At 39.4% G+C, this 26437-nt stretch overlaps 1 protein-coding gene across 1 annotated transcript; it reads right to left on the bottom strand.

Annotated features, from left to right (window-relative positions):
• LOC133578412 (delayed-rectifier potassium channel regulatory subunit KCNS1) lies at window positions 1-25931 on the bottom strand. The gene is made up of 10 exons (XM_061932830.1): window positions 25802-25931; window positions 19970-20146; window positions 7973-8106; window positions 7742-7906; window positions 7508-7679; window positions 7297-7380; window positions 2654-2815; window positions 2506-2589; window positions 1861-1953; window positions 1-419 (listed from the first exon to the last, which is right to left on the bottom strand). The coding sequence occupies exons 2-10, from the start codon at window positions 20138-20140 to the stop codon at window positions 48-50; spliced, it is 1437 nt and encodes a 478-aa protein (XP_061788814.1). The 5' UTR covers window positions 20141-20146; window positions 25802-25931; the 3' UTR covers window positions 1-47.
• Between the last annotated feature and the right edge of the window lie 506 nt (window positions 25932-26437).

Here is a 26437-nt window from a genome sequence, read left to right as displayed (position 1 = left end):
TTTCTTTGGTCATCATCATGCTGAGGTCACATAAAATCATCGTCCTGTCACAGCTGACGTGACTCCACCTCGACGTAGCTGTAGTTGATGACACCGCCGCCGCCATCCCTATTCTCCACATTGTCACCTTCCAACGCCGCCACCTCCCAGTCCGACTTGTCCTCGCAGCTCGTTGTCTTCCTGCGGCTGCTGCTGTTGCGCACGGAAGCTTCCAGCGCCTTCTGACGCCCGTAGAAGTGCGAGAACTTGTTGAAGATGATGGTGATGGGAAGCGCCACTACCAGGGTGCCGCCCAGAATGCAGCCGCTGGCCGCCAGTTTACCCGCCACCGTCACGGGCACCACGTCCCCGTAGCCCACTGTGGTCATGGTGACCGTTCCCCACCACCAGCACGACGGGATGGTGTCCAGACCCACGTCCTGCACGAAGACAGTTGATTATGTACAAGACCCTGATGGAACCATCACAATGATGCAAAAAGTGATGTGTCAGCAGATTACTGTGTGATCACTGCACTTAAAGGGGAACATTATCACAATTTCAGAAGGGTTAAAACCATTAAAAATCAGTTCCCAGTGGCTTTTTTTATTTTTCGAAGATTTTTTCAAAATTTTACCCATCACGCAATATCCCTAAAAAAAGCTTCAAAGTGCCTGATTTTAACCATCGTTATATACACCCGTCCATTTCCTGTGACGTCACACAGTGATGCCAATACAAACAAACATGGCGGATTGAACAGCAAGATATAGCGACATTAGCTCAGATTCAGACTCGGATTTCAGCGGCTTAAGCGATTCAACAGATTAAGCATGTATTGAAACGGATGGTTGTAGTGTGGAGGCAGGTAGCGAAAACGAAATTGAAGAAGAAACTGAAGCTATTGAGCCATATCGGTTTGAACCGTATGCAAGCGAAGCCGACGAAAACGACACGACAGCCAGAGACACGGGAGAAAGCGAGGACGAATTTGGCGATCGCCTTCTAACCAACGATTGGTATGTGTTTGTTTGGCATTAAAGGAAACTAACAACTATGAACTAGGTTTACAGCATATGAAATACATTTGGCAACAACATGCACTTTGAAAGTGCAGACAGCCCATTTCAGGCGCGCTAAGAACATATATTTTTCCACGATTTCAGCACTCAGGTTAACCATACCTAAATAGACACAAAATACTGCATTACACAAGACTACCCGAATGTACTCGAATGATTGAAAAAAATAAATGTTTTTAAGCTAAATTATTGGTAAACACAGTTTATGTATAATAATTTACGTAAAACCGTGAGTAATGAATAAAGTTTTCATCAATTAATATATTCTGTAGACATACCCTCATCCGCTCTCTTTTCCTGAAAGCTGATCTGTCCAGTTTTGGAGTTGATGTCAGCATCTGCTTTAAGTGTCGCAGGATATCCACACATTCTTGCCATCTCTGTCGTAGCATAGCTTTCGTCGGTAAAGTGTGCAGAACAAACGACTGACCATTTCGTCGGCTTTCCCCACACCCTCGTATTTTGAACAAATTTCGTCCAATTTCTTGCCATTTTCGCATCTTTGAGTCACTGGTTCAACTTGAATCTGTCCCTGTTCGTGTTGTTACACCCTCCGACAACACACCGACGAAAGTGAGAAAATGGCGGATTGCTTCCCGATGTGACGTCACATCGTGACGTCATCGCTCCGAGAGCGAATAATAGAAAGGCTTTTAATTCGCCAAAATTCACCCATTTAGAGTTTGGAAATCGGTTAAAAAAATATATGGTCTTTTTTCTGCAACATCAAGGTATATATTGACGCTTACATAGGTCTGGTGATAATGTTCCCCTTTAAGGACACTAAAGGACACTTGACCTCCTCGTACTCGGCGGTGTACGCCATTCCAGAGAAGACGGACACTCCCACAGCCAAGTAGAGCAGCAGAATGCCCACCTCACGGTAACTGTGCTGCAAGACAGGGGACAGCTCGTTAGCGACCTCTTGTCTGGACAACCTGGTCATGTGACGCAAACCGTGTCATTGTGTGAGCAGCTGACTGACCGGACAAAACGTGAGCAACATCACCCTTGGTAGATGGTTAACACCGATGTAGAACAATCTTAATGCCTCCACGCTTTGTCCATGAAGACATTCAGAGGGACAGGAAAGGACTAGCCGGCTCAGTGGCCTTGTGGTTAGAGTGTCTGCCCTGAGATCGGTAGGTCGTGAGTTCAAACCCCGGCCTAGTCATACCAAAGACTATAAAAATGGGACCCATTACCTCTCTGCTTGGCACTCGGCATCAAGGGTTGGAATTGGGGGTTAAATCACCAAAATGATTCCCGGGCGTGGCCACCGCTGCTGCTCACTACTCCCCTCAAGGGTGATGGGTCAAATGCAGAGGATAATTGACTCAGTGGTACTTTAACATTAACTGACGGACGCCTCTCGATATTCTCACTAAAGATCTGTATGTTCTATTCCAACAACCAAAGACGTGGTCGCTCTCTCAAGACTCACCCGTAGGGTGGCCCCCAGCGAGCGAAGTCCAGTGGAATGTCGCGCCAGCTTCAGCACCCTGAAGATCCTCATCAGCCTGAGGACCTGGAGGACAAAAGGGAGTTGAGGTCTCGCGCTCCCTGGCGGAGTTCTCCGGACAAGGCCAGACCTGGATGACGCGTCCCAGGTCTCCCAGTTCTGACTGTGCGCCCAGCGCGATGTCGCAGACCAGCGTGACGTAGACGGGGAAGATGGACGACAAGTCGATGATGTTCAGAGGATGTTGGAAGAACCTCTTCCTGTTTGGTGCCAGCAGGAGGCGCATCACCACCTGTGTGACGTCATACTTGAGATTGCCATGTGCACACACATACACACACACACACACACACACACTAACACCGCACCAGTGGTGGGTCGTCAGGGCCAGCAAGGCCTTCTCTGCTGGCCTAACATAACCAGAAATCATGATCATAATTAAAGATAAAAGGAATTTTTTATTTACTTTCCCTGAATATCTAAAAGTATTCATATTATGCTCCTTCCAGTGCTGTTGTTTTTAGTTTAGAGTTTGTATCCAATCAGAATTCAGCTAGTTTATGTTGCCATGCTGTACCAAATCTGCCAGGAGCCTTCAGAATCAACAATGCGGGCACATAGAGTTGATAGACAATTGCGACAGCCAATCAGATCACAAGTTGTTGTCAGTAAGGCCTTCTAGATGGCCTAACGCTGTGATTGGATACTCATTTGGGAGTCCCAAGTGAGTATCCAATCACAAGTTGCAAAAACAGGAAGTGGCACCGGAACCATAAAAAGCCACATAAAACTCACCGGTACAATAACCACGAAGATGAAGTGTTTGTCTTACACCTAATAATCCGCTGTAGACAGACGAAGCCAAGCAATGCAAGTTTAGTAAGCGGTGCACGCTCCCGCGAAATTGTTTTCCCGCCACTTTCCCACAAATCAACCGACTACAACGGTACCACTGGCTTATATGGCGTCGGATGGGTGCTACAAATTGTGAGTTGAAAAATGTTATTTCTTAATTTTTTTGTCAGTGGCCTCGTGGTTAGAGTGTCCGCCCTGAGATCGGTAGGTCGTGAGTTCAAATCCCGACCGAGTCATACCAAAGACTATAAAAATGGGACCCATTACCTCCCTGCTTGGCACTCAGCATCAAGGGTTGGAATTGGGGGTTAAATCTAGGGATGATGTTTGATAAGAAATTATCGAGTTTGAACCTATTATCGAATCCTCTTATCGAACCGATTCCTTATTGATTCTCTTATCGAGTCCAGATAGGTTGTTGTGTATGGAAAAAAACACACACTATTTGGTTTAACAAATCACTTCACATTCTCTACTGCTCGCTACAATAGTATTACCATATCTGAGTTATTGTGCAGAAATGTAGGGAAATAACTACAAATGTGTGCTACATTCGTTAACCGTGTTACAAAAAAGATCAATTAGACTGATACATAATGTTGGATATAGAGAACACACAAACACATTATTTATTGAGTCAAAAATATTAAAGTTCGATGATTTGGTAAAATTGCAAACAGCTAAAATGATGTGGAATTAAATGATGGAATGGATTAAGTAAAGAAGTTAAACATTGTACTGATATGATCCAGTTTAAGAGGTTGTTCAAATGAATAGTGCTTACAAAGTACAAAGAAAGAAGAATTATGAGAAATACTTTCAACCTTATTGAAAACAAGATATTCTTCATCTCAGTATATTAATAATGACTGACTTAATTAATTACATATTACAAAACTGTTGTATATACTAATTCACAGATATTTTATTATAAAAAGGTCAGTAAATGATGTATATATTTGTATGAAGTGGGAAAGGGGTAGGATTAAATAAGCTTTACTTCTTCCTACTCCTGTAAAGTGAAATGATATAAAACTGTGATGTATTATGATGTGGTCGGATCATGTTTTGTTTAGTTATGTTCTGTTAGTTTTGGACTTCCTTAGTTGTTTTGTGCACTTCAGGGGTTTGTTTTAGTCACCATGGTTACTTATGATTTTCACCTGCCTTGTACGCGCACCTGTTGCTCATCAGAGACTCTATTTAAGCCTGCATTTTCCGGTCACTCGTCGTGGCTTCATTGTTTGCATTTGCAACAGTGACGTTGGCATTCTGGTTTTCGAGCTCATGATTCCTGTGCTAAAGTTACCTTAGCTTCTAGTATTCCTGTGCTAAGTAAGTTTTTGCTTTAGCTTCTCGTGCGAACGGCACGCTTTCCTTTTGTTTCGTTCCTGTCTGTTATAATGTGTATGATTTACAGAGGTGGGTAGAGTAGCCAGAAATTGTACTCAAGTAAGAGTACTGTTATTTTAGAGATTTATTACTCAAGTAAAAGTAAAGAGTAGTCACCCAAATATTTACTTGAGTAAAAGTAAAAAGTATGTTGTGAAAAAACTACTCAAGTACTGAGTAACTGATGAGTAACAGATACACACACACACACACACACACACACGTATATATATATATATATATATATATATATATATATATATATATATATGTACACACACACACATATATATATATATATATATATATATATATATATATATATACACATATATATACATACATTGATATATACAGTATATAATTTATATTTATTTATTTTGCCGTTTTTGTTTACATGTTAATGGTGTTTTAATGAATATACATGCATGTTTAACACATATAGATTCCTTTCTTTCATGTTGACAAGAATATAAGTTGGTGTATTACCTGATTCTGATGACTTGCATTGATTGTAATCAGACAGTAGTGCTGTTAACGTCCACGTTTTCAAATGGAGGAGAAAAAAAGTTCCTCCTTTCTGTCTAATACCACATGAAAGTGGTTGGTTTTTGGCTTCTTATTCGTCCAGATTCCATGTTCGTTTTTATACACTTTACAAGAAATACATTGGCGGCAAACTCCGTAGCTTGCTAGCTTGTTTGCGCTGGCTTTCGGAGACTCTTATTTTGAAAGCGCAGGCGCGATGGAGCGGCACTTTTATTGTGAAGACAGGAACTGTGCAGTCAGTCTTTAGGCTTTTGACGAGATGTACGGTTGAAATAAAAAAGGGTCTTTTTTCCTTCACACTTTTGATTGATTGATTGAAACTTTTATTAGTAGATTGCACAGTACAGTATATATTCCGTACAATTGACCACTAAATGGTAACACCCCAATAAGTTTTTCAACTTGTTTAAGTCAGGTCATGTGACCGCCTGGCTCTGTTTGATTGGTCCAACGTCACCAGTGACTGCATCTGATTGGTGGAACGGAGTGAACGTCACCAGTGACTGTATTTGTTGAAACGCAGGCACTATGACAGACCAAAACAAACAAAGCGTGCATTAACAGATCGATAAAAATTAGTAGCGAGTAGCGAGCTGAATGTAGATAAAAGTAGCGGAGTAAAAGTAGCGTTTCTTCTCTATAAATATACTCAAGTAAAAGTAAAAGTATGTTGCATTAAAACTACTCTTAGAAGTACAATTTATCCCAAAAGTTACTCAAGTAGATGTAACGGAGTAAATGTAGCGCGTTACTACCCACCTCTGATGATTTATGAGATATAAATCATCTCCTACCTGCACGCTTTTGTCCGGAGCCGTCAGTTTTGCGTCCCGGGAACGAACCGCAGCAGGCTGCACCCCACCGTGACAAATGACTGAGCTACGTGACGTCATTTCTTGTGATGTCAACTCTTTTTCTTTACTATAGTGGTCTCGATAAGGGGTACCGGTTCTCAAAAAGGGATTCGAGTCCGAGGACTCGGTTCTTTTCTTATCAAGGTAAAACCGGGTTCGAGCATCATCCCTAGTTAAATCACCAAAAATGATTCCCGGGCGTGGCCACTGCTGCTGCTCACTGCTCCCCTCACCTCCCAGGGGGTGGAACAAGGGGTCAAATGCAGAGGACACATTTCACCACACCTAGTGTGTGTGTGACCATCATTGGTACTTTAACTTTAATTAGACTAGACTAGACTTAGACTTCCTTTTTATTGTCATTCAAATTTGAACTTTACAGCACAGATAAGAACGAAATTTCGTTACATAAGCTCATGGTAGTGCAGGATGAAAAAGCAATAAGGTGCATATATAAATAAATAAATAAACATATATAAATAATATATACATATATATATATATATATATAAAACAAATAAATATATACAAATATATATAAATAAATAAATAGATTACTGTACAGATAAATATATTGCACTTTTTCACATGCGTCCACGTTTATGGATGTATGTTATATTGTCTTTTTTATTCCAGCGAATTAATCCATTTTGGGGGGAGTTGAGGGGATAATTAAATTAAATTATGATGCGTTCAAGAGTCTTACGGCTTGAGGGAAGAAGCTGTTACAGAACCTCGAGGTTCTGCTTCGGAGGCTGCGGAACCTCTTTCTAGAGTCCAGCAGTGAAAACAGTCCTTGGTGGGGGTGGGAGGAGTTGAGTTAATGTTTCATTTGTTTTATACAATTATTTTAATTTTGACAGTACCACGTAAGATATGTTTTAATTGCTGAAGCGGGTTTATTGAATGTTAAATGCGCCGAAAAATAGACCCTTTTGTAGACTGTTGAGATGGTTTAATGCCCAGTAGCGTGCACGTGTGTTTCTGTATAGTATCTCCAGCCGTGTCCATGTGGTGACATCAATTACGGTGTTTTGAGAGGTGCAGTGGGACTAAGTAGGACATCACTGAAGGCCTAGGTGGGAAACGCACGGCCCGCCACTGACGCGCACACGGTAGTCACCTCCATGGTGAACCAGCACGTGCACAGCAGCTCCAGCGCGTGCATCGTGGGATCGTCCATCAGCTTCCCTTCAGAGTCAAACGTCTGCAACACAAAGATAGTTCGAGACTGAGATGCACCACTCTGATGCAAATATTGTTGGACTAATATAAACTTCCTGTTTGAAGTGTAAGATGACAGCAAAAAACACAACCACTAGTTTGTGTCAAACCTGATATTCCGGAATGCTGTTGATACACATGATGGTGATGGACGTGAGCACCACGCTGATGGAGAGCAGACTGAAGAGCTTGCTCGGAACCGAGTATCCCGGGTTTTCCAGCGTGAGCCACAAACACCTGCGGACGTTCCCGCAGCGCACCTCCTGGAAGTGCTGCATGTCCCTGAGAGACAAGACGCAGACGTCAACCACCAGGCCGCTGCGCCCGCCTCCTCCCCACCGCACTTTTTTAGGTCGGAAATCTCATCCGGCAAGGTGTCAATGCTGCTGACGTCGCTGTCGTCGTCCCAGCTGCGATGGCGGCTGCTCTCCAGCTTGCGGTCGTGGAAACGAAAGCTGCAACAGCTGTCCAGGAAGAACTCGCTGATTCCCCAGTACTCCATCTCCTGGCTGAACACGACACATGTTTTGTTTACCTGCCATTTGTCGTGAAACGACGACAACAATTAGCATCACCTGAAGGAGAAGACGCACAAATCCTCCATGATGTGAAGTTTTCCCGTCTGGTAGAAGTTGAGCACGTATGGGAACAAACCAGGATTCCTGTCGAAGTAAAATTCCTTCTGCTGCCCGTCGTAGTCGTCACACACCTGCAGGGGGAGCAAGAGGTCACACGCGTGCCTCCTCCCTACTAGGGTTGCCAACTCCCTGAAAAAAATAATTATAAGGGACACCTTGCAGGACAGGTCGACCCAATTATTTTTTTGGCCTTTTTAAATTAGTTGGAAAGAAGTTTTATACAACACACAAAGGTTGAACGGAGTCAACTGGAATCTTGTTTGTTGAAGAATGAAGATGTTTGCAACCTGATGACTGATGAGGTCAATTATACCAATTTTCTTATATGAATGTGAAGTAGCATGTATTTGTATTTGGTCACAGAATCCTTTAAAACAGTGTTTTTCAGTCTGGTGTGCCGTGGGAGATTATGTAATTTCACGTATTTGGGTTAAAAATATTTTTTGCAAACCAGTAATTATAGTCTGCAAATGATGTGTTGTTGTTGAGTGTCGGTGCTGTCTAGAGCTCGGCAGAGTAACCCTGTAATACTCTTCCATGTCAGTAGGTGGCAGCCGGTAGCTAATTGCTTTGTAGATGTCGGAAACAGCGGGAGGCAGCGTGCAGGTAAAAAGGTGTCTAATGCTTAAACCAAAAATAAGCAAAAGGTGGGTGCCCCTAAGAAAAGGCATTGAAGCTTAGGGATGGCTATGCAGAACGAAACTAAAACTGAACTGGCTACAAAGTAAACAAAAACAAAATGCTGGACAACAGCAAAGACTTACTGTGGAGCAAAGACGGCGTCCACAATGTACATCCGAACATGACATGACAATCAACAATGTCCCCACAAATAAGTATAAAAACAACTAAAATATTCTTGATTGCTAAAACAAAGTAGATGCAGGAAATATCGCTCAAAGGAAGACATGAAACTGCTACAGGAAAATACCAAAAAAAAGAGAAAAAGACACCAAAATAGGAGCGCAAGACAAGAATTAAAACACTACACACAGGAAAACAGCAATAAACTCTAAATAAGTCACGGCGTGATGTGACAGATCTGACAGTACACCTACTTTGAGATAAGAGCTATATTGATACATGGTTGGTTATGGTTTAAAGTAGGGCTGTGAATCTTTGGGTGTCCCATGATTCGATTCAATATCGATTCTTGGGGTCACGATTCGATTCAAAATCGATTTTTTTTTTCAATTCAACACGATTCTCGATTCAAAAACGATTTTTTTCCCGATTCAAAAGGATTCTCTATTCATTCAATATATAGGATTTCAGCAGGATCAACCCCAGTCTGCTGACATGCAAGCAGAGTAGTAGATTTTTGTAAAAAGCTTTTATAATTGTAAAGGACAATGTTTTATCAACTGATTGCAATAATGTAAATTTGTTTTAACTATTAAATGAACCAAAAATATGACTTATTTTATCTTTGTGAAAATATTGGACACAGTGTGTTGTCAAGCTTATGAGATGAGATGCAATTGTAAGCCACTGTGACACTATTGTTCTTTTTTTCTTTTCTTTTTTTATAAAAGTCTAATGATAATGTCAATGAGGGATTTTTAATCACTGCTATGTTGAAATTGTAACTAATATTGATAATGTTGTTGATAATATTAATTTTTGTTTCACTACTTTTGGATTGTTCTGTGTCGTGTTTGTGTCTCCTCTCAATTGCTCTGTTTATTGCAGTTCTGAGTGTTGCTGGGTCGGGTTTGGTTTTGGAATTGGATTGCATTCTTATGGTATTGCTGTGTATTGTTTTGTTGGATTGATTAATTTAAAAAATAAATAAATAAATAAATTTTTAAATAAATATATATATATTTTTTAAATCGATTTTTTATAAATTAGAATCGATTCTGAATCGCGATTCGAATTCGAATCGATCTTTTCCCACACCCCTAGTTTAAAGTCATATCCAACAATTGCGACAACGACTTTTTACTGTCAACTGAGTTTCGTTTTTTACTGATTTCTGCTGGTGGTGTGCCTCCGCATTTTTTCAATGCAAAAAATGTGCCTTGGCTCAAAAAAGGTTGAAAAACACTGCTTTAGAGGATTATTCTACTGAGGTCAAAAGTGCACATGTCCAGCACAAGCGCTCCAGAGAGTGGGCTTTCGCCCCCAGGACATTGGGGAACTGAAAGGACAGCAGCAGTTGGATTTCAGGAGAGATAATGTAAACATTAGCAACATCTATTAGGAAGCCCCACAGATAGGGGTCGGAGGTCATTCGACTCAAACCGATCAGAGGAATAATGTCAAGGAAAGATTGATTGGCCGGACTGACTGTGGCTAGAACCACAAAGAGTATGGGTCTTTGTGTAAAAAGGTATTTAAGAACAGTTGTCCAAGAGTACGTCTGAAGAGATTCGGCCCACTCCTTCTCCTGGAGACTGCAGCTTCAGTCCGAGGCTCGCTGAAACAAATAAAGCTTTTTGTTCGACGATTCCTCGTTGGCGTCTCCTTGGCTCATCACCCGTCACACGACCATCATATATACACATATATTTTTTTAATACTTTTTGACTCCAGGGCAGTCAGAATTTATTCCGATGTGCAGGTTTTGGGTTAATACGAATACATGGGAAACACATTGTTTAATAATACTTTTTTTGTGCAAATTAACAGAATAAAGTATAACTTTTTTTGTTCTCAATAGATATTGTTCCTGCTGAACTTAACGGAATAAAAACAACAAGCCTTTGGTCTATCCTGCCTAACTTAAAAAAAGTGTAAATACAATATTTAGCTTTATGAGAGAGCATGTCTCCTACTTTCATCACGATTACAACTACTTTGACTAAAAGAAAAATTTGATATTTGTGTTTTATTACTTTGACAAGTAACATTTCAATTGTGCTTTATTTATGAAGGAGATCTCCACTCACTGGGGTTATTGTCTTTATTTTGTCAAACTATTTTCACCAAGTACTACCTCAGAAAAAAACAGCTCTCCAGGTACCACCATAATGACAGTCTTGGCGTCACTATAGACAGCGATTTTAAACTTGACAAACAAGTCAATGGCGTTTTAAAATCGTGTTTTTATCATCTTCGTCTTTTAGCAAAGGTAAAACCGTTTTTATCTTTTAACCTTTTTGAACAAGTCGTGCATGCTTTTATTTCAAGTCGCCTGGACTACTGCAATGCACTTTATGCTGGCATTAGCCAAAAAGCTCTCTCCCGGTTGCAGTTAGTCCAGAATGCGGCAGCACGACTTTTAACAGGGGCCAGGAGACGCCAGCATATAACCCCAATCCTTGAGAGTTTGCACTGGCTCCCTGTTCATTTTAGAATTGATTTTAAAACCTTGCTGTTTGTTTTTAAAGCTTTACATGGACTGGCACCTCAGTATATCTCGGACCTCATCCAAACTTACAATCCTGCGCGCGCTCTGAGGTCCGAGAGCCAGCTCCAGCTCGTGGTGTCCAAGACGAGACTTAAAACCAGGGGAGACAGGGCCTTCTCTGTGGTCGGCCCTAAGCTCTGGAACACTCTGCCCCTCCATGTTCGAACTGCTCCCACAGTGGAGTGTTTTAAGTCTCGTCTTAAGACCCACTTTTATTCTCTGGCTTTTAACACTACGTGAGTTGTGTGGTCCTCTGTTGTCCTCTGTGTTTTTAAAATTTTGCTTTTGCTTTCTATTTACTGTTTTAATTGGTTTTACCCTTTGAAATTGTTTTTAATCACATTTATTTTATATTGTTTTTAATTGTGTTTAATATTGTTGTGCAGCACTTTGGAAACATTTTGTTGTTTAAATGTGCTATATAAATAAAGTGGATTGGATTGGATTGGATAATGACCAATATTAAAATACAGTAACGTAATAGGTTTAATTATTCATTAAAAACGAGGGAATGGTTTTATTCAACAAATACATTTTTTGCCACTTTAACATTACACACCAGTTTGAACAGTACCACTGTGTATGAATACAGGAAAATAAAACACTGTTCTTTAATCAAATGATTCTTTGGCATACCACTAGATGGAGCCCGCGTGCCGTAGTACACGTATCACAGTTTGAGAAAAACTGATATATTGTATTTGTCATTAAATAGAAGCATCACAGACACTCACTTGCTCTTTTTAATGTGGAATAAATGACACAATACTAATAGTTTAAGCCACATACTCATGGGTGTCGTTAGGCGTAAAATATTCTTAAACTCTTCTAAATAATTTGGTGTGTATTTATTTATTTATTTATTTATTTCGACAAAAAAGTGCAGACAAATTCAATATAAATATGCAGTAGTATGAGTTTAAATAAATAATAATACAACCTGTCATTATTCACTATAATCATAACTCGTTTGGTTCCCCCACACTTCACATGGTAACACTTGCCAGTATAAGGTGGAGACCCTTTGTCAGCGCTTATTGTCCAACCTAATCAGTTCACCAGTAACGCTCACATGGCGCATTTTAGCTGCTTAATATTTCTGATTGATTACCACATTTTAAGGAGGTCGTCAGGGAAGTAAACAAGTATACGTGTCAAATGTTCACATACTCTTAATATTCAATGTTTTATCGTTTATACTTCATATTACATTGTTGTCAGGATCTGATGTGGGAGGGAGGTGTCAAAGTAGTTGAAGTTATGTGTCATTGTTCAGTCTGTTATTGCTTGCTTTAATCAATGCAAACTGAAGTATTATATGGTACAAATGATTGGTGTTGCGTCACAATCAAAGCTCTGCTGTGTGGCACAAAAAGCGTCATAATGTGTGACTATGTGTAAGTGTATCTATGTGTGTGTGTGTGCTTGCATATAACAGCGTATTGACGATTACTCTCGGAAATATGGCTTTACCGCAGTTTGTACTGTACATGTTTGGCAAACTCTCCTCTTCAATTTTATATCAAATTAATATGCACACTTAAAGCATTGCGATCGCCGATTACACGTAAAAACAGTTATTTTTCACATTTGATTAGATGCTTATTTAATTACATTACACATATATTTAATATCTATATAAGAACACATTAAAGCACTTGTGATTAAGGGCTATATAAATAAACTTTGATTGATTGTGATAATGTATCTTATATGTATATAATATATTGATATAATACGTATATATGTACACATATATATGTATAGGATATACGTAGGTATATATTGTTACTTTACATGCAGTCGGCTTTCGGCCTCTGGGAAGGACGTGGGGTGTGGCCTTTTGAGTAAAGAAGCACATGTCAGCATTGCTTTTGTAACTTCATCACAACTGTGATGGTGGAATTAGGCCACTAAAGGGTGACAGATACCATATAATCGCCATTTATGGCTATAAATCTTAGAAACATGTTGAAGTTTATCATACTTGCCAACCTTGAGACCTCCGATTGCGGGAGGGGGGCGTGGTCGGGGGTGGGGCGGGGGCGTGGTTAGGGGCGTGGTTAAGAGGGGAGGAGTATATATATCTAATATAATATATATCTAAGAAATACTTGACTTTCAGTGAATTCTAGCTATATATATATATATATATATATATATTTATTTTATTATATATATATGTATATATAAATTAAATAAATACTTTAATTTCAGTGTTCATTTATTTACACATATACACACATAACACTCATCTACTCATTGTTGAGTTAAGGGTTGAATTGTCCATCCTTGTTCTATTCTCTGTCACTATTTTTCTAACCATGCTGAACACCCTCTCTGATGATGCATTTATGTGTGGCACGCACAAAAGTGCTTTCATCAAATGCATTAGAATCTGGAATCTTCCATCTCTCCCTAGCATGGCCCAAAACCGGTCAATCTTTGCTTCCTGAGGAAGATTTTCAGTGCCAAGCACTTGGTAGTCCACTACTTCTTCCCGGAGGCTATCCAAGTCCAATCGCAGCTGCGGCTTGGAACTTACAAGCTGTTATGAGAGTAGCGTATGTGTGTGTGTGGCCCTTTAATAGGTGAGCATGTGAGGTGAGTGACCTCAGTGAGTGTGTGGGCGAGAGAAGAGAGGGAGCGGTAGCGTGAGTGCGGGCGAGGACTAGTTTGTTTTGTGTTGGATTGGCTGTGTGCAAGCAATCAATAAAGCAAGATTTGCAACTAATCGCCGGACTCAGGCAGGAAAGGTGCAACAAAGCGTATTTCTTCATCTTACTCGTCGTCGGCGTCGCCATGGCTGTATCTTCCTCGTTCTTCTGCTTCGTCTCCTTGTTGTGTGCGCAGTTGTGCACTGCACTCTCTAAAAGCCGTATATGTTATTGATGTTATAGATGGCAGTGTTGTCCTGTTTAAGAGTGTCACAACATTGCTGTTTACGGCAGACGAACTGCTTTAGGTAGACAAAAACGTGACTGCTGTTGTTGTGTGTTGTTACCGCGCTGGGAGGACGTTAATGAAACTGCCTAACAATAAACCCACATAAGAAACCAAGAACTCGTCCTCGATCATTCTACAGTTATAATGTGATTGGGCAGGCACACTGTTTATATCGTGGGAAAGCGGACTCAGGTCCGCATGGAGCTGGAGGGGGCGTGGCCTCCAGCTCCGCCTGATTTTTGGGAGATTTTCGGGAGAAAATTTGTCCCGGGAGGTTTTCGGGAGAGGCGCTGAATTTCGGGAGTCTCCCGGAAAATCCGGGAGGGTTGGCAAGTATGAGTTTATGCATAGTTAAAGGTGCCATGTGTAATAATGTGGCCAGAAATGGTACTGCAATCACGGTCAATATTCTGTAGTCCCCTCCCACTCTCCATGACTGAGGTTGCCAGATACGCAGCTGAATCCAAATCCTACTCCAAGGAACTTCAAATGGCAATCCACGAGTCCTACTCTGTAGGTTTCTCTTGTTTATGCTTCTTGCAAGATGGTTTACTATGTAATTATGCCACATTTTACTGATGTCTATTAGCCAAATGTATTTGTAAAGTAACGCAGCAATATTTTAGTCGGGAGTCGGGACAGATTGTTGGCATCTGCTAAAATGTCTAGTTTGGTCGCACGGACCACCATCAAAATAGTTATATATAATAGTATATTATATATCGCATAGGCCTACTTTGATGGCAAGCCAAGGCCAACACTAAAATTACCATCAGATTTTGTTCGGCATAACTCCATGTTGCATCCAACTAGACGCACTGCATTCTCTTCCATGTACGCACATCATCATCTTTCAGTGCAGAGTGCAATTCTATGAGCCAACCCACGCTACGCATAAATCATACAGCCTACTACCATGTCAATACACAAAGTAGAAAATCGTTACATGCAATGCATTATGTTGTGCCAAGCAAATACCACCCCATATGTGTTTGATGCATATACAGTACCAGAAACCGCAATTTGCCGTGCTAATGTTGGAACGCATTTCTTCAGCGTATTGGCATATTGAGAAGGAAATAGGCACTTACATTACCCATATCCATATATATTTTGCCCTGTCACATCAACATACAGGCTAACGTGCATATATTTCCCCCGTTAGCCTGTATGTCTATGTGTCATTGACCGGGCTAGCATGCTGAGCATTACATTAGTGTGGCAGCCAGCAACCCGCAGCTCTCAAGCCGCATGCTGCTCTTTAGTGCCGCTCTAGTGGCTCCCTGGAGCATTTTTTAAAAAGTATTGAAGATGGAAAAAGATGGGGGAAAAAAATAATGTTTTTGTTTTAGTATGTTTTTTGTTTGAGGACCAACATGACACAAACCTTCCCAATTGTTAGAAAGCCCACTGTTTAATTTGTTTGTGTGTACACTTCACTGATGAGAGGATTTGTGAACATCTCTTTGTTCTACTAATTTTGGCGGTTCATGAATTCACCGTAGTGTGGACTATGACGCAACAGTTTGTTTACATGTAAAATCTTCCACTCCTTCTTTGTCTCATTTTGTCCACCAAACGTTTTATGCTGTGCGTGAATGCAGAAAGGTGCGCTTTGTTGATGTTGTTAAATGATAAATGGTAAATGGGTTGTACTTGTATAGCGCTTTTCTACCTTCAAGGTACTCAAAGCGCTTTGACACTACTTCCACATTTACCCATTCACACACACATTCACACACTGATGGCGGGAGCTGCCATGCAAGGCGCTAACCAGCAGCCATCAGGAGCAAGGGTGAAGTGTCTTGCTCAGGACACAACGGACATGACGAGGTTGGTACTAGGTGGGGATTGAACCAGTGACCCTCAGGTTGCGCACGGCCACTCTTCCACTGCGCCACGCCGTCCCTTTTTGTTGGAGTGCTAATCAGGCATATTTGGTCAGTGCATGACTGCAAGCTAATCAATGCTAACATGCTATTTAGGCTAGCTGTATGTGCATATTGCATCATTATGCCTCATTTGTAGACATATTGGAGCTAATTTAATATCCTTTACTTTTATCCTCTTTGTATATAATTTAGTTTTGCATGTCTCATGACACATTATCTGTATGTAATATTGGCTGCATTTCAGTTGTTTGTGTGCCATGTTGTTCCAGACCACAGCAAACATTACCTAGCTTGCCAAAGATTGTAATAAATCTATTAAAAGAAGACAGCCTGTCGTTTCCTTTAACTTGGACACACACATCTATACCTTTGACCATTAAAAGCTAGTCATTTCCAGGAGTTATCTCACCTTCTGAGGAGCCTCTGATTTACTAATAGTTTCTAATGTTGTAAAAATGTGTAGAATAAATATTACATTTCAACATTTCTGTCAACGAAGATTTGCTTCAGCCTGCGACACATAGTCATTTTGATAGTAGGCTGTTATAGCTAATATAGACACTTACATAATGTGTTGCCTTCATTATAACACTTACAAACGTATATATACGGCTTATAATTTTTTGCGGCTCAAGACAGACTTGTTTTTTGTATTTTTGGTCCAATATGGCTCTTTCAATGTTTTAGGTTGCCGACCCCTCCATTAGTGTGATGGTGCTTCGCTACTAAGCAATGATCCCTCTAATTTTTCATGTGTGTGAGCAAATGCAAAAACTCCTTGAGCATTCAATGGAGCCCATGTGAGCAACATCAGACGTGCACACTCTGGCCACACCAGCAGCACACCTGTCCCAAAGCTGACTAAATAACAAGTTAAATGTTTTATTATTATAATCAAATGACATATGTCATTTCCATGAGATTATTTTGTAATATAAGTGTTTTGGCCCACTTACAATGACAATAACAAAAAACATTGTTTTTCATGAGCTGTGTACTAGTATTGGATGTCTTGGTTGGGGTCCTGCTTTGGAAATAATTTGCACCCTTTTCAGATATCGCATTTAGTTCTCATTAAAACATTCACATGTTGCACAATGAGATGTAAGCATGGGATCATTTGTACATTCCTGTAACTTTCTGTTTGTAAAATACATATTTTTATTAGTATTTCTTTAATATGATAACATATTTTCATGATTAATATTTATAAATTAAGATTCTTACTAAATGACACTAGAATAAGCACACATTTGATTGGTAAATCATAGTGTAACGACCTGGAATGACACATTATGTGTTGTGTTGGAGTTGTCCAACTTTTTGTGTGGCTGTAAATGCCTCACTGGCTAAGTGCCTCCTGTGCAAGTGTTTGTTTTGTACGGCAGAAAATGACCAGTTTTGCTAGATAGAAAGTGTTTACCAATGTTTTTGGTCATGTGTTTATGGCCGACAATAAAGAGTTTTGCTCAATAAAGTGATCGTTGGAATTCATGTCCTCCTAAAAGCGTCTCGACAGACGTTACAATAATAAAACAGTGATGACGAAAACTGTTGTCTCTGTTGTGACCGCTTGTCGTCATTTACATTGAAAATTGTTTTTGGATTTTGTGCGTGGCATAGATTTTCCGTGCGCAATTGCACAGGCGCGCACCTTAGAGGGAACGTTGATCCTAAGCATTCGTTGCACGAACACACAAACTTTGTTAGACGAGATCATAGACTGTATTGGACAATATAATTTATATACAAAATGTCCATTTACATTTATTACAAGTAATAAGAAAATGTATATGCCTTACTTACCTATCAAGGAGGAAATTAGCAAGTTTGGTGTCAGCACTAAATTGGCCCTAGTGTGTGAATGTGAGTGTGAATGTTGTCTGTCTATCTGTGTTGGCCCTGCGATGAGGTGGCGACTTGTCCAGGGTGTACACCGCCTTCCGCCCGATTGTAGCCGAGATAGGCTCCAGCGCCCCCCGCGACCCCGAAGGGAATAAGTGGTAGAAAATGGATGGATGGATGGTGTCAGATTAAAAAATCTTCTCCGCCTTCAATCGTCTCCATCTTTCAAATCCTCGTTTTGTTCCTGGCTTTGTCATGAATAAGTTGAGAATTGTAACTACACCTTTTAGCTTTACTAAGGTCTGACATGTTTAGTAACTTTACCAGTGGCAGTAGCTCGACGAAGGTGGTGGTGCATATCTGGCAACCTGGATGTGACTCACTTATGGACTTGCTAATTGGTTCAAACGGTGGAGGGCGGGGCATCGAAATTAAAACAATAACAAGATTTCGGGCTGTAAATCTAATTTTGAAATGAGCATATCCCGGCTGAACTACTGTTGTCAGTTCTAAAAGTATTTGAAAAGAACGATAAATTATTATGGCACCTTTAAGTGTACTATATATATTGTTATGACGCATACCTTTATATTATGTTATGTATGTATATGCATATATATTGCTGCATATTAATGAGTATATAATTGAATTGTAATGTTACTCTTTGTCTATTTGTTTAGACCACACAAACACTTACCACGGGTGCCACACACACCTTCAAGTAATAAAAGATGATTAATAGATTCTCTGGCCGGAATCCGTCCATCACATCCCAACTATAGAAGAACCACTATCCCTCACATTTTATGGAGCTGGTTATTATTTATAACTCGTTAATAATTTCAAAAACTATAATTGTTAGACAAAAAAATGTTTGCAGCTCTCAAACCAGCAGAAATGTAGTAGCACAAAGGATTTGGACTGGCTTAAGGAGGCTTTGAGAAGGTGGGGGGAGTGGCCCGTTATGAATCATAAAACGTTAATAACTTAAAAGCAATAATAATAATTAGACCAAAAATGTTAGCAGCACAGACGTAGCACAAACAATTGGGGACAAGTTTGGGGAATCACAAAACGTTAATAACTCAAAACGTATAATAGTTGTACAAATAATTTTGCAGCACAAACAAATGAGACAAGTTTGGGGAGATGTTGACATAGTTGGGAGGGCGGGGGGTGGGGTTAATAACAAGTTAATTACACATTGATAACATAAACCAATAAAATTATCTGGACTGGTTTGGGGGGCTGATTATGGATATTGAAACGTTAACTTAAAAACAATAATAGACCAAAAAAAAATGTGCAGCACAAACATAACACAAACAAAGGGAACACGTTTAGGGTGTTATGGACTGTGGGGGGGGGGGGGGGGGGGGCACAAACAAAAATGTTTGCTGCACCAACGACTGGGACAAGTTTGGGACAAGATGAGGGCGTGTGGGGGGGGGAGTAACCTCACACAGGTGTGGTACCCACATTGATCACGTGACTGCTCATGCTCATTATCTCACAAAATGACTCAGGTGTATCTGTGAGATTTGTATTGTTATGATAATATCTATTTACTCCCAAACTTTGTAAGTCTTTTGGTGTTATAGATCAGTAATAGATCATCGCTTCAATATAAAGTCAACTTTTTTTTATTCTTCTACTCACTGGTACTTTAACTTTACGGGGGCGCACCGGGAATGTGAATACACAGTAAGAATTTCACCAACCCGAGAACATGATAACAAAATAATCTGCGTTGTTGGCCACTTACACATGGTAATAAAAATACAGGATAAAGTGCATTCTTTGACAGCTCAATACGGAACGCATACTTTTGTTTCTATTTACGGGCTCTTATTCCGTTTTTTAGTTTTTCGGTCGGCAACCCTACTTCCCACTAACCTGCAGGATGTCCTCTTCCGAGTCACATTCTAGAAGTTTTCCCAGTCTGGTGTCCGGAAAGTTCTTCAGGGCGCTGCAGCAAACGTTACGCCTCAGCCCGCCCACGTTCACGTGCACGACAACCTCATCCGAGTCCCGTTGGGCCCGGAAGGGCCTACGCTCCGTCACCATGCTTCACTGGCAAACACAAAGATGTTGACTTTTTTCAACTTCTCTGACAGGAAGTAGCACACAGCAAAGTAAACAACATAAACACCAAACGCAATAGAGATTTCCAAACAAGAGGTAGCGGAAGAAATGCTTCTTTCCAAACAGTAAGTAGTGGATGTAGCATTCTCTTCAAACAAGAAGGAGCAAAATAACCATTTCAGGAAGTTTTACAAACAAGATGTAACAGTTTGTACGAACAAAAAATGCTATTCTTTCCAAACAGGAAGTAGGAGAGGTAGTATTATTATCAAACAATTAGTATTCTTTCCAAAAGGGAAGTAGCAGAAGTAGTATTATTTTCAAGAAAGAATAGCATAAGTAACCTTTTCCAAACAGAAAGTAACAGTATCAGAATTTTTTCGAAATAAAAAGTAGTTTTCTTTTCAAACAGGAATTAGCCATCTCTAAACAGATATTAACATTCCTTACCAATAGGAATTAATGTTCTTTCCAAAGAGAAGGTAGGGGAACTATCATGATTTTCCATACAGGAAGTAGAGGTATTAGCAATTGTTCCAAATAAAAACTAGTTTTATTTCCAAACAAGACTCAGCATCCCTTACAAACAGGAAGTGTTGTTCCTTCCAAATAAATTAGCAGAGGTAGTATTATTTTCAAACATGGAGTAGCGGAAGTAGCCATTTTTTAATCCTATTTTTCCTAACAGGAAGTAGAGGTAGTGCCATGCTTTTCCAAACAGGAAGTAGAGGTATTAGTAATCTTTCCAAATAAAAAGTAGTTTTCATTCCAAACAGGACTTAGCATTCATTACAAACAGGCAATGTTGTTCTTTGGAAACAGCAAGTAGCTGAGGTAGTTTTCTTTTCCAACAGGAAGTAGCGGATGTAGCCTTTTTTTCATTCATGTTTCTAAACAGGAAGTAGCGGTATAAGCAATCTTTTCAAATGAAAAGTACCGTATTTTTCGGAGTATAAATCGCTCCGGAGTATAAGTCGCACCGGCCGAAAATGCATAATAAAGAAGGAAAAAAACATATATAAGTCGCACTGGAGTATAAGTCGCATTTTTGGGGGAAATTTATTTGATAAAACCCAAACACCAAGAATAGACATTTGAAAGGCAATTTAAAATAAATAAAGAATAGTGAACAACAGGCTGAATAAGTGTACGTTATATGAGGCATAAATAACCAACTGAGAACGTGCCTGGTATGTTAACGTAACATATTATGGTGAGAGTCATTCAAATATTTATAACATATAGAACATGCTATACGTTTACCAAACAATCTGTCACTCCTAATCGCTAAATCCCATGAAATCTTATACGTCTAGTCTCTTACGTGAATGAGCTAAATAATATTATTTGATATTTTACGGTAATGTGTTAATAATTTCACACATAAGTCGCTCCTGAGTATAAGTCGCACCCCCGGCCAAACTATGAAAAAAACTGCGACTTATAGTTCGAAAAATACGGTAGTTGTCTTTCTTAACAGTGTTAGCGTTCCTTACAAACAGGAAGAGTGGTTCTTTCCGAACTTGTAGCATTTTCCAAAACGTTAGTGCAAGTGTTCTCTCCAAACAGGAAAGAGAGGAAGTAAGGTTCTTTCCAAACAGGAATTAGCATTCTTTACAAAAAGGAAGAGGCATTTTTAAACAGGAAGTATTGTTGTTTACAAACAGGAAGTATTGTTGTTTACAAACAGGAAGTATTGTTGTTTACAAACAGGAAGTAATGTTCTATCAAACAAGATTAAGGATTCTTTACATACAGGAAGTGGCACTCTTTCCAAACAAGAAACATTCTTTCCAAAAAGGAATTAGCATTTTTACAAACAGGTTGTGGCAGTCTTTTCAATATAGAGCATACTTGCCAACCTTGAGACCTCCGATTTCAGGAGGTGGGGGGTGGGGGGTGGGGGCGTGGTCGGGGTGGGGCGGGGGCGTGGTTGGGGGCGTGGTTAAGAGGGGAGGAGTATATTTACAGATAGAATTCACCAAGTAAGTATTTCATATATATATATATATATATATATATATATATATATATATATATATATATATATATATATACACATAAATATATATGCATGTATACATATATATACTGTATATATCCATCCATCCATCCATCCATTTTCTACCGCTTATTCCCTTTTGGGGTCGCGGGGGGCGCTGGAGCCTATATATATATATATATAAAATAAATTTATATATATATATATATATATATATATATATATATATATATATATATATAGCTAAAATTCACTGAAAGTGAAGTATTTTCTTATATATATATATATATATATATATATATATATATATATATATATATATATATACATATATATATATATATATATATATATATATATATATATATATATATATATATATATATATATATATATATATACAGAGGTGGGTAGAGTAGCCAGAAATTGTACTCAAGTAAGAGTACTGTTACTTTAGAGATTTATTACTCAAGTAAAAGTAAGGAGTAGTCACCCAAATATTTACTTGAGTAAAAGTAAAAAGTATGTTGTGAAAAAACTACTCAAGTACTGAGTAACTGATGAGTAACATACACACTCATATATATATATATATACATACATACATACATATACATTGATATATACAGTATATAATTTATATGTATTTATTTAGCTGTTTTTGTTTACATGTTAAAGGGGTTTTAATGAATATACATGCATGTTTAACATATAGATTCCTTTCTTTCATGAAGACAAGAATATAAGTTGGTGTATTACCTGATTCTGATGACTTGCGTTGATTGTAATCAGACAGTTGTGATGAAAACGTCCACGTTTTCAAATGGAGGAGAAGAAAAGTTCATCCTTTCTGTCTAATACCACATGAAAGTGGTGGGTTTTTGGCATCTTGTTTGTCCAGCTTCCATATTCGTTTTTATACACTTTACAAGAAATATATTGGCGTCAAACTCCGTAGCTTGCTAGCTTGTTTGCGCTGGCTTTCGGAGACTCTTGTTTTGAAAGCGCAGGCGCGATGGAGCGGCACTTTTATTGTGAAGACAGGAACGTCCTCATGTGCGGTCAGTCTTTAGGCTTTTGACGGGATGTACGGTTAAAATAAAAAAGTATCTTTTTTCCTTCACACTTTTGATTGATTGATTGGAACTTTTATTATTAGATTGCACAGTACAGTACATATTCCGTACAATTGACCACTAAATGGTAACACCCCAATACGTTTTTCAACTTGTTTAAGTCAGGTCATGTGACCGCCTGGCTCTGTTTGATTGGTCCAACGTCACCAGTGACTGCATCTGATTGGTGGAACGAAGTGAAACATCACCAGTAAGGCAGGCACTTTGAAGGTCTGTCTGACAGACCAAAACAAACAAAGCCTGCATTAACAGATCGATAAAAATTAGTAGCGAGTAGCGAGCTGAATGTAGATAAAAGTAGCGGAGTAAAAGTAGCGTTCCTTCTCTATAAATATACTTAAGTAAAAGTAAAAGTATGTTACATTAAAACTACTCGTAGAAGTACAATTTATCCCAAAAGTTACTCAAGTAGATGTAACGGAGTAAATGTAGCGCGTTACTACCCACCTCTGTATATATATATCAAGAGGGACAGAGACAGCGCACAGTGCATGTGGATCACATATTACCATGGCGAGAAAACATGGAGAGACTGCCAGTTATCTAGTCTCCACCAGTTGCAGAAAATGTGCCAGCAGTACAACTGGACAGTGCTGTTTCAGTTCCATCACCAGGACCATCAGTGAGTCAGACACAAACTAGTCTCATCATTGAACCAGATTCAAGGGCTGCTGAGTTGCCATCATCAGAACCCAGATCACCCACAACAAAAACCCCACCAGTGATCCGCATGTACCCAGAAAGGTTTCGAGTACCACCAAATAAACTGAATCTCTGAAGACAGTATAAAAATCTGTGTTAAAGATGTACAAATACTGTTTGTATAATAAGCATGTTATTGTTTACAAATGAGGGTTAAGAGTTCAGTACTAAAAAAAAAAAAAAAAGAATGTGGCTTAAGTACAGTTTTTTAATTGAGCTGCTGCATTTTTTGGTTGGGTTGTTTATTTCTTTTGAGTAACTTCCACATTTCTAAAAGGGGCGGAATGTAATAGAGTGATCTTTGTTTGTCTGTTGCCATCTCCTGGTGAATGTTGGCTATAGCGTACTGGGGTTACTTTTTGGTTGGCCAACGATTTACGTGGTGTTGCGCACCTGACGTCAAGTGTGTGAGTCTGTTCTGAAGTCTACAGTAAAGAGACGTACTTCATCACCTCGCCTGTTTATTGCCTCCAACTCATGGAACTGTAAGGGGGCGTGGGCTCCAGGTCCGCCTGAATTTCGGGAGATTTTCGGGAGGAATTTTGTCCCGGGAGGTTTTCGGGAGAGGCGCTGAATTTCGGTAGTCTCCCAGAAAATCCGGGAGGGTTGGCAAGTATGATATAGATTAGCATTCTTTTCAAACCGGAAATAACGAAATACAGTGTTCTTTCCAAATCGGAATGAGCATTCTTTATAAACAGGAAGTGGCATCCTTCCCAAACAAGAATTAGCATCTTCCAAACAGGAAATGGCCCTCGTTCCAAGCAAAAAGTAGTATTTTTTTTTTAGACAGGAAGTAGTGTTCTCTAACCCGGTAGTCCCCAACGTCCCGGTACCGGTCCATGACGCATTTTCTACCGGGCCGCAAAGAAACATTAAATAATTTATAAACGACTGCATTTTCTCTGACTTAACTTTCTCCTGTCCCACTAGACACACCAACAAGCTTGTTTATATGACCCTAACCCTAACCGCAATAAAACTCCTCATAGGAAGTTGCCATTTGTTAGATTTTTTCTAACTTTGTGACATGATACAAAGCACATTAATGAACATACAAAATATAAATGTGACAGATTGTAGCCAAAAGCTGATTTCCAGCTGCATCTCCATCCATCCATTTTCTACCGCTTGTCCCTTTTGAGGTCGCGGGGGGTCGCTGGAGCTTATATCTCATTGCAAAGAAATACTAATTCAGCGTTATAGTGAGTCATATTTTTCATGCACTTATTTTTGCTGTACTAATCTGGCACAAGTGGAAAGTCGGTCCTTGAAAATTATTTGCCGACAATAAACCGGGCCGCGATGCAAAAAAGGTTTTGGATCACTGCTCTAACCAACTGGAAAAAGCAGAAGTAGCATTATTTCCAAAGAGAAAGTAGACTTATTTAAAAACCGCCAAAAAAAACGACTTTAATAAATCAACAAGAATTAGCGTTCTATCCAAACAAGAAGTAGAATTGTTTTGGTGCAGTTTAGTGGTGATGTCACATGAGTGACAGAATAACAATAAAGTATGTTGGAAGTGTTCGAAAATGAAATGTCATCATTCTTATAATCAAAGCGTCGTGTGATCTTTATAGATTCATCAGTTTATTCCACTTTTTTTTACTACTGCTGTCATTCTGAGGCATTCATAAAAAAAGAGCTAACATGCAAATAGACATTCCAGGCTCAATCATCATGTAGATTTTGGTGACGTCACAGCGACGTAATGCTCGAAGTTTTTCACTTTTGTTATTGCAGGTTGCGGCAACATCTGACGTCATCATAAGAATGATTAAAGACTTAATTTTGACTCACCTTTTGCAAATGTCCCGCAGCATCCTGTAACGTCACGGACACATCATTAGGTACGTCTTCTATGTCCATAACCATGAAGAAAGTGTTCTTAGAGTGTCCAGGTCCGCGCCCTCGCCACGACTGTGCACGGCGTCCGTGTTCGGCCTGGCCGAGCCTCTTCGGCTGTTTTCGTCACTCTCCGGAAATGAGCCGAGTCCCCACGTGACCAAGCGACATTCAATTTAAAATAGGTTAACATTTTGATCTCATAATACTACACATCAAGGCACGTTTTATTATTGAAATACAATATTAGCATTTAGTTAGTTATTGGTGTTATTAATATTACATTCAACAGATTAATTAAACAAAGATTCACTGAAATAAAAGTAATTTAATAACGTCAAATAATCATGACAATGTGAGGTTATAAAACAATGCTGCATTGTCATTATTATCATTGTGAGTACATCGCCATCTCCTGGTCAATGTTCGCTCCTGCAAAAACAATGTGGACATTGTTTGAACTTTGACCTTTTGTATGGAACCCCTCAAAGTTGTTGAGGTCCCCAATGACGTAGTTTTATTTTTTGTTTTTATTTAATTTTTGAAATAATAATAAAAAAACTAATTAACATGACAATATATTTACATCAA

Source organism: Nerophis lumbriciformis, linkage group LG38 (assembly GCF_033978685.3).
Source record: "Nerophis lumbriciformis linkage group LG38, RoL_Nlum_v2.1, whole genome shotgun sequence".
NCBI lineage: Eukaryota > Metazoa > Chordata > Actinopteri > Syngnathiformes > Syngnathidae > Nerophis > Nerophis lumbriciformis.
The sequence above is the reverse complement of the archived record's forward strand: the minus strand, read 5'-3'. Positions and strand labels throughout refer to the sequence as shown.

What these genes read in the sequence shown, in the direction of transcription:
- LOC133578412 (XM_061932830.1), bottom strand. Translation starts at nt 20,140, where the DNA reads ATGGTGACGGAGCGTAGGCCCTTCCGGGCCCAACGGGACTCGGATGAG. An exon ending in GAGATTTCCGACCTAAAAAA is followed by an intron (nt 7,680 to 7,741) that starts GTGCGGTGGGGA and finishes CTTGTCTCTCAG; the next exon opens with GGACATGCAGCACTTCCAGG. An exon ending in ACACCGCCGAGTACGAGGAG is followed by an intron (nt 420 to 1,860) that starts GTCAAGTGTCCT and finishes GTCTTCGTGCAG; the next exon opens with GACGTGGGTCTGGACACCAT.